General features: G+C 36.4%; 2 protein-coding genes across 10 annotated transcripts; one reads left to right on the forward strand and one right to left on the reverse strand.

Annotated features, from left to right (window-relative positions):
• Positions 1 to 526: 526 nt before the first annotated feature.
• LOC104087204 (small ribosomal subunit protein eS25) lies at positions 527 to 2,666 on the forward strand. Its single transcript, XM_009591613.4, has 4 exons — positions 527 to 679; positions 778 to 849; positions 941 to 1,075; positions 2,361 to 2,666. The coding sequence occupies exons 1-4, from the start codon at positions 677 to 679 to the stop codon at positions 2,472 to 2,474; spliced, it is 324 nt and encodes a 107-aa protein (XP_009589908.1). The 5' UTR covers positions 527 to 676; the 3' UTR covers positions 2,475 to 2,666.
• A 359-nt stretch (positions 2,667 to 3,025) lies between these two features.
• LOC104087202 (F-box protein At2g16365) lies at positions 3,026 to 7,038 on the reverse strand. 9 transcript variants are annotated; one of them, XR_684241.4, is made up of 5 exons: positions 6,775 to 7,038; positions 5,570 to 5,906; positions 4,857 to 5,432; positions 3,507 to 4,418; positions 3,026 to 3,397 (listed from the first exon to the last, which is right to left on the reverse strand). XR_684241.4 is itself a non-coding variant. In XM_009591610.4 (5 exons), the coding sequence occupies exons 4-5, from the start codon at positions 4,878 to 4,880 to the stop codon at positions 3,660 to 3,662; spliced, it is 783 nt and encodes a 260-aa protein (XP_009589905.1). In that variant the 5' UTR covers positions 4,881 to 4,882; positions 5,114 to 5,432; positions 5,570 to 5,906; positions 6,775 to 7,038; the 3' UTR covers positions 3,026 to 3,659. The 9 variants fall into 9 exon arrangements, 7 of the variants coding, with proteins under 7 accessions (XP_009589905.1, XP_033509552.1, XP_009589906.1 ...); XR_684242.4 differs by having other exon boundaries at positions 3,026 to 3,417; XM_009591610.4 differs by having other exon boundaries at positions 3,026 to 4,418; positions 4,857 to 4,882; positions 5,114 to 5,432.
• Positions 7,039 to 9,328: the final 2,290 nt, after the last annotated feature.

The raw sequence follows: 9,328 nt of genomic DNA on the forward strand, positions 1-9,328 counted from the left end.
AGAAAACTTTAAATATTTCTAAACATAGAAATTATAATTTATAGTATTGTAGTATTTTTTTGTATTTTTAAAATACATACATCGAATTTAATAATAAAATCTGGATGATTAGCACAAATAATATCTTTCGGTGCCACCGTATAGATTTTGATCTCGTTAAGAAAAGCCTTTGGGGAATAAGCCTCTGCGTCATATTTTGGAAGTATGCCCACATCGTCGGGTTTTGTGATACCATAAAAAAAATCTTAGATACCATAATATGCTTATGGTGATCATCATTTGCCACAAATTCTGCTCGACCACCAGAATTTTGTGGCTGAAAATTGTAGTGATCATCAGGATTCTAGGTGCTTCAAATTTTGATAAGCGTGCTTTAAAATTTTAAAGTGAGGTATTTTCTCAAAAAATTTATTAATGCGGTCAAAATATAAATAGTAATTTTAAAAAGGTCCATCCAAAATAATTTTTTGTAAAGTTCAGGGCACAGCAACATGTAGATTGGGCTACACGGCCCATTAGGAAGCCCAGTTATCTGAGCTTCTCCATATCTGATTATGGGCTTTACGATTTTGAGGCAAATATAAACCCTAGAAATCCCATTTAGGTTTTTATATCGCTATATCCTTCTTTACAACTCTTCTCATTTCTACCTCAAAACTCCGCCGCTCTCTGATCAATGGTATGACCTCCGCCTCCGAATAGTCATCTCCAATTTCGTTAGCTATACTTCACTTTATTTCAATTTCTGAATTTTGTTTTTTTCCCTTTCTTTTGTAGGCTCCAAAGAAGGCAGCTCCACCTCCATCTTCAAAGCCTGCAAAGTCCGGTGGTGGCAAGCAGAAGAAGAAGGTCACCTACTTTTTGTTTTTTACTATTTTATTTTGATGTGCGGTTAATTTTGAAGGTAACTTATGTAAATTTGTATTTGTGGATTTTGCAGAAGTGGAGCAAGGGAAAGCAAAAGGAAAAGGTGAACAACATGGTATTGTTCGACAAGGCTACGTACGATAAGCTTCTGTCTGAAGCACCTAAATACAAGCTTATCACTCCTTCTGTCCTCTCCGACCGTCTCAGGGTATGTTTCCTTTTTAAATTTTAAATTTAATCTGGTGATTTCTTTCTTACTTTTTGAATCTTGTTTATTCTGCATTAGATCTATCGTCCTATGTCTATTGCAATAAACTTACTATTTTGTGGGATCTGCGTTAACAGTCAACTTGATTTTAGGCATCATAAACTTGATTTGCACCTTAATACTGGTTCTCTTTAAGAGATGTATATAGAGTTTATTGCTTTGATAATGATACTGTTATATTTGAAGATACCGTGGATGCAAAAGGTGGTTAGTCGAGCTTGTTCTGTTAGCTTAAAAAGATGATATATCATATGACTGTGAACTATTACGAGTTTTTAGTAGTAGAGTGGTTAAAATAAGCACAATTACCTAATGGACAGCTTGTCTTAAGTCTTCCTTGGATCACCAGAGAGTCTTAGAAATTGTAAACTCAAAGTTCGTTTTTTGATGCTCACAAATAACATGATAATTCAGATGTTTGGGTTTTTTCATTGCTTTGATGTTTATCTTCTCATTTGTGGGGGAAGGAACTCTCACGCAACTTGCATTTCAGTTTTCTAAGGATTCCCTATTTCTGGCATAGCAGTGATTAGAGAAAGTTTTGTAGCACTGAAATTGCCTGCCGGGCAGAGGTGTCCAATTAATTATGCAATTTTTTTATTAACGACATGCCTATCAACGAGCATGAGGGGATCGACTATGCTTCTTTATCTTTTGATCATTGGTCTTTTTCATGGCCTGATGAAAAAATGGGATCACTTTTTATGTACTCGTTGAGAATGATTCCGATCTAGTTCATGGCCTATTATTTGTGTGTTTCTACTGCCTGGCTTCTGGGGTTTCAATTAATATCATGAAGTGTTTCCATCAGTATCACCTGTCTCTAATCAAGCATTTTCCTTGTGTTATTGGTTTCCAAGATATGTAAGTCTTTGTGAGTCCTTTTACCCATGTCTTGGAGGGCTTAGTCGCGTTGTGTGCCATGGTGGTGGCCGTTTTCTGTTTCTGCTTGGCCATATGATCAAAGCATATGCCATGTAGAATGATGAATTTTTTATGATAGTGCGTTCTTGTTGTTGAATGTAGTTTGCTGCATTGTACTTGGTGATTTACTTTGTATGCTCATACATTTCATAATCATGAGTTTTGATCCTAAAATTGTCTTGTGGCTTGATGTTTTTAGTACTTGGTTGTAATTGGCAGCAAACTATGATTCAGTGTATATGTTTGTAGGCCAATATGTCAGTGTAATATTGCTAATCTGTTCATTTGATTGAATGTGCAGATTAGTGGATCACTTGCTAGGAAGGCAATAAGAGATTTGATGGCAAGAGGCTCGATCAGGATGGTGTCTGCTCATGCTAGCCAGCAGATCTACACCCGGGCAACCAACACTTAAGAAATGTTTAGTTCATTTGCTTATAGAGCTCTTGCAGGGCCTGCTTATTTTAGACATTCTCTAAGCTTAATTTGGAAAATATCATGTCTTAGTATGGGCTACGGCTACTTTGACCAGTCGCTTTGATAGTAACTGTTTTGACTATGTTTCGTGTTAGTTGTCTATTTATTGGAGTAATTTATCTCTTCTACATATCGTTCAGTTTGACATTGAGTTTTATTTCCTTAACTATCTCTGGAATTCCAAATGATTTCTCTTTTTTACCCAAAGGAATGTGACTAAGTTAAGCAAAAGTAATGGCTTCTGTCCAGTCATTACTTTAACAACATTAATCCTTTTGAAAGATGAAAGGTGATGTGGGACGCCTCGGGCTAACTGTCTTTTCAAGGAGCCAGCATGCTCCTGGAAGGAGTGATCTGGTTTAGTATTTGATCAGTTCTACGTTGATGTTGATCCTCTGTCTGCTAATTGTAAGGTTTAAGAAGCGACAGCTTTGCTTACAGTGGATTCTTCCACATCCAGGAAATATAAGCGACTGACAACTCTGGAGATGATAATGAAAATGATGCCTTTTCATGAGCAATTACAAACAACTATTTAAAGCAATCATTAAAATCAGCATGCAGCTGACACTAAAAGATGGGATAAAAGATGAGCAACTTTTAATCTAGTAAACCAAATTTTGCTGCTTATTGGTTAATTTTCGATCCAGGAAAAACTTTCTACCAGCTGACGAGTGGAGCAGGTAGTCACTCACTCAAGAGTCTTCAACAAAGTAAAGGTGGGATGGTTCAAACTGTCCAATGAACTGATCTTAGACTCTACGACGAACATTGCATAGTGATCTCATCGCCTACTTTAGCACGTAATTGCCACATCATCGAGATCCCTCGCACACTGACTAAAGCAGCCGGATGAATGGCCTGTTCAAGAAACAAGGTGTCTGGCATTTTTATCATACTGGTTAAATACAGAGATAATCCCATCTAAGCAAACACTAGAAGCCAAATCTAAGACAAGCTATGTACTTACTAGCACCAACAAATCGACACTAAGCTCCAAAATGCAGTTGATTGCATGATCACATATTAAGCCAGAGCACATTTGTCCTCATTATGCATAGCCTGACCAACACTGCCATCAGCACCGTCGGTGGACTAACCTGAAGCACAGTAACTCTTGCTGCTATGTAGGTTCAGAAACTCCTGTGTTCCTCCAAACTACATAGGGACCTCTTTTTTGGAATTCACATGGTTGAAAACCAGTTAATGCCTTTCCCATGAGGGCCATGGCAGCAATGCTTGGGAACTGCTTCTTCTGAAAATCATCAACTTCCAACTTTGAGCCTCGAGGCGTACTAACCACCACTGGTTGAGGCCTCTTTTGTGCAGTGGGAATCCTATTATGAAGCCACCTTCGCATCCAAGACTGTGAAGTCAATAACTCTAGATCTTTCTTCATAACATTTTTAGATGAAGAGGCACTATTCCTTGCTAAGGCTGGAGGTCCTTCACGAGCCATCAATTCTTCACCATGAAGTTTACCAGCTGTGAGTTCTGAGCCGGTTATAGTAACTTTAGCAATTTTGCTTAGAAACTTGTTTGCTTTCTCATGAGATGTATTCCCTGAAAGGTTAGAGCTCTTTGTTCCAACAGAAAATGAGCCAGAAGCACTCATTTTGAGGCGCTTGACCCATCTTCCACCTGGTTCCTGTTCAAGCAGAACGACAGGGGAGAAATCGGCTTTCAATGAACTTGCCTGCTCATTATGGCCAAGGAGTGATCTCAAATCCAGACTTCGAGTTCTGGAGGAAGTTGGCTCCAAATTATCAATCGGAGCAGGAGGCTCCAAGTTCATGTCAGGTATAACGTTTTTACATCCAATTTCTTTTCTGGGACAGCCAAGTGCAAGATGAGTAGGTGCATTTTCGTCCATTTCACTCTCCTGCAAGATATCATATGGTCAAAATCGAAACGGAGTTATTATTGCTTGAGCTCTTAATCTACTCAATAGGTCAAACGTGAAACCAACAGTATCATTTCCAAGAGTACTGTTTTGTAGAAACATTTGGAGTTACAAATAAGAAGATCACAGATGATATGCCAGTTTTTCTCACATTGTACTAGGATAAGAGTGAGAATACCAGCTAGAACAACTCAGTTTCCTCAAAATGTTATATGGTTTAGCTTATCATACAATAACTGCAGCCAACTTTTAAAACTCATTTCCCATATATACTTGGTATTTATCAGGTAGATTGGACGAATCTGGAGTTCCTATTGATAATAAACTGAAGATAACTTGATATCATAATATGACTATTTTTACATTGACCATCAACCTAAAGTACAAATTAGAATGTTAAAGGGACAGTAAGAATACCCGCTTTAATGGGGAAGAAGACATACCTGCAGAAGTCATAAGAAAGGCACATTAGTTAAACAAGTAAAAGTCAGTGTAGCAACAATATATACGAGAATAAAGCTTAGAAAGATCTTTCATTTTTTTCTCCCGCTTGGTAGGTTAGATTTTAGGAGACCATGACCATAACAAATTTTAAAGAAGATTTTTGCACCAGTTTTATGTTAGTAAAGTGCTTTAATCAAGACCTTTTAGACATAGTTCAGACCAGTACATACCCCAAAAATGGTTCTTTTCCTAAAATACATCCCGTTTCATGGTATCAATTTCAGCTGAACAATTCATTCTTCAACATTACTTCAGAAGGCTTACTGTCTTCAGTATTTATCTTTTGCTTCACTACCTGCGGAACTTTCCAGCTGATTGTATCTTCGGTTTTTCTTTTGGTTATTACCAAAAGGTAGAGATTGGCTGTCATGATCAATTAATGATGCTTTTTCCATTAAATTCACTCCATATCCTTGATTTACCAATGACTTCTCTTTCTTCAAAATGATTAGCATCCGTCCAGCTCATGATTAAATAAATGTAGGTTGTCTGAGAAATGCAGAGATAATATCCAGTCAATTCCGTTACAGAGTCCAAAGGAGTGCCTATTCTCATTGTCTCTACATCGTGCATAGAATATGATAGTTTTTGTAAATGGTACAACTTAAGTCTTTTGATTTGGTTACCTGGGGAGGACTACATTCACTCGCGAACAATCCAACACCAGAATGACCTGGTACTCTCCAGAACTGTTCTCCACCGAAATCTGGGAGATGTTTGCTGCTTGTAGAGGGTACATTTTGCAAGAATGTATCACTCTGCCTCAACGAGTTTTTCCAAATTCGGAGGATTCCAAAATGTAGCTTCAAGCTTAGTATAACAATCCGAAGATGAAGTTTCACTTGCAAAATAAGCTATTGGAAAAGGTGAGCAACTTCTCCTTGTGGAAAATGCAACCACACCAGAGCCAGAGTTGGGGTCAAGTTGACTTTGAGGCCTTAATGCTAGAATGCCACAAGTTTCCTGGCCCATTTTAAGAGATGAACTACTTTAACCATTTCTATGTGGATAATAAAGACGGAAACTCGGAAAGGACACTCAAAGAGTTAATTGAGTTGAAGGCTACAGAACAACTGATCCTAAACAATATTGGGATCAATTATATGAATCCTCTGTAACTATTCCACTCTATTCAAGACCACTTGTAATGCAGCAAAAAGGTAAATAAAGAGAAGTCACATCTCCTTAAAATTCCAAGCAATTGTTGAACACACATATTCAATGAAAACATGCAGCCCAGATCAAAAAGAAAGAAACATGATGTTGATCCTCATATGACAAATGGCAAGAAAGAGTTATTTACGGGCTAAATGCAACGAGAAAAATACAACCTCATATTCAGAGATAGCATCTATATCAACAAACAATTGAAAATTCCAGGATACCTATCACATAAAAAAATGAAGAATGCAAACAACTGCAATATGCACATTACTACCAATTAAGTATCACCTAGATTGAAGACTAAAAAAGTATGCAAAAGGAATGGCACTTGTACTATTTGGTAAATCCAAAGGTATTTATTCATTTCAACACCTCAAACTTATTAACTCCACCAGTGTAAACTTGCTCATCTTGCGGGCCTCACACGCAGATAAAAGAGGAGGATTACAGTAAGTTGACAACCAATGTAAAATTAGGATAAATCTTCGCAATACAGAATACATAGCAACGTGTTCACTTTGGAATTGATTCATAATAGTAGTTCTAACACTTCAAAATAATTCAAAATATTTACAAAAATTACTCAATGATTTCTGCTACTTTTATACAGTTCTTAAACAGAATATTTACAAAATTACTCAATAAGTAAACTTAAATATGAACTCACCTAAAGCAGTAAGGTTGAAACTGAAGGAAAATTCAGAGCTCCACTGCTAGAACGTCACATAGAAGTAGAAGTGTGAAATGGTCAATCGTTACTCGTGAGAATTGTTGGATACTTGGAATTTTTTCTCTTTAAATTGTTACTTTGAAAATTATTTGACACATAAAAAAGGGTATTTATAGCCATCGTATTAGTGAACAGGGAGGCGTTGAAGCAAAGACCAAAAAAGTGATTGAGAGAGAGAGAGAGAGAGAGAGAGCATCTTGGTCCAGGCTTCGAGGCTTCCAGCTGAGCTTTCTTTGATTTTTTTCTGCCTTTTTAGCTAAACTATTTTCAAGCCGCCTCGTATCAGCTTATTTTTAGTATATTTTATTTTCAACTTGCGGGAAATATCTCTACCTAATTTGAGAGAATTATTGATATGCATAAACATTTAAGCCAATGGCCTAGCATTTATGCAACGAAAATCAGCTCAACCTTACTGCAAATATCATGTACAATTAATATTTATATTAACTCAAAAAGTCATGTTTTCCAAATTTTACAAGCTGTGAATTAATTATGTTTCTACGATATTCTACTACAACTAAATTAATTGAAATTCTATCCTCCATAATATACGTACAATGTTTATGATTTATCATAAGTCTTTCTATTCTTTCTTTTCCTAAGAGAGAAATGAAAAAGGGTCGCTTTTTTACAAAGTCAAATTATGGTATTTGGGATTTGGTATGAGCAGAAATATCTTTCTTTTTTTAAGATTTTCAAAAATATCTATAGTATATACAAGTTGACTGCCAGCCTCAGCCAATCATCCATGGAGATACATATGGGCAGGCTGGCACTGGCACAGAAATATCTGCTCAAGTACAGAAATCCATATGTATTGTAATTCGGCATGAGCAAATGTACACAACAAAATAATCTCAGTACCAAAATCTTAAAATTTTATGTCCGAATACAAGAGAATTGATTTTATCGGTCATTTTCTTTCATCCTCATATTAATATTTATATGTCCAAAATCTTACACTGTTAAAATAGTTTAAGTTCGATTTTTTTTATTTGTTATGCTTGTGCTGATGTCCGGCTGACTGGTGACAGCAGTCATGACTCAGCTGGCTTATAGCATAAAATATGGGTAGGGTCAGTACTAAAATGAAATAGAGAGTAACATGGAAAAACACTAATGACTTAACCAGAGAGCAACACATGTTAATATTGTTTCATTGGCAAGTTTGAAGGCCACGAACCTACTCTTTCTACCACTACCAAACTTCTGCCAAGTGTGTGTTTCCTCTTTGTCCACGCCTATCATTCCATTCCCTTTTTTTTTCATCTCAAATCTCAACATCAATTACAACTTCACCTTTTTATCAGAAAAAAAAAAAAAAAGCAACCAGCCCGATGTACGAAATATTCCGTATTCATATAGGATCAGAAAAAAATTATGCATGACTTGAACTCTTGACCTATAGATTACACACTGACAGCTTTACTGTTACCCTAAGACTCCCATTCTTTTTATCCAAAAAAGTAAAAATAAAAAAAATCATATATATTGATGGCCCCTTAAAACTTTAGTACGTATGACTTTTCATTTTCGATATTCGTATTTTAATAATGATTTCTTAAACATTTTAAGGTATTAGAAATATGTCGTAAATAATTTTTTTAATAATCGTGATGTTTTGGTCAATTTTTACTCGATTAATTCCATCATATACTTGACATCTCTTATTAGAAATGTATCGTAAATATTTTCATTCGTTGTTGACATGTCAAATGAATGAGCAGTTTAAAATAAAAAAAGTCTATGATTAAGGGCCAATGACTAGTGATTGTAATATGAGATTCTATTCGGCAACAATTGAAGACGAAAGACTTAGACAACTTACAAACTTTTTTCCTGTCTCGCCTCGTGGTATACCTTTTCAACACGGAACATCTCAGACATCCTATGAAACAACAATCACAAGCTTCTTTCAGCTATATGTTGTATATTTGGGACATTGTCTAATATGTTTGTTGAAGATACTCCAACGCTATATCAAATAACACAAATTGATTCATCCCAACAAGATCAAAATCAGCTTCAGCACCAGCATTTAGCCATCCCAATGATTATTTACTCTGCGCATCATCTTAGGAGATGCACAACTTTATGTCATTTTTTTTCGGGGTCATATGTGAGTCAAAGGGCAGCTCGATACACGGAGCATCCCGTGTTCATGTAGGGTGATGGTAGACTATAATTGCGTATTTTGGTCATTAATTGACTCTAATTCGCTGCACTTTACTAGTGTTTGAGGTTTAAATGGTATTATTTTGTACTGAGTGTGTGTTTTTTGCTTTGTAGGAGCGATTCCGAGTTACGATGAGGTTGTGGAGCTAATTCGAGCTATTTTGGAGATTTGAACTCTGAGTAAAAATCCAATGATTAAGTTGGGATCATGTTCGGGATCAACGGGCAATAGTGCACTTAACGGGAGAAACGAAGAGCGAGCAGGAGGCTCACCTAGGTGCGCGGTCGCGCATGAGACCCCTCCAACGCGCAC

This window comes from Nicotiana tomentosiformis, chromosome 10, assembly GCF_000390325.3.
Source record: "Nicotiana tomentosiformis chromosome 10, ASM39032v3, whole genome shotgun sequence".
Classification (NCBI taxonomy): domain Eukaryota; kingdom Viridiplantae; phylum Streptophyta; class Magnoliopsida; order Solanales; family Solanaceae; genus Nicotiana; species Nicotiana tomentosiformis.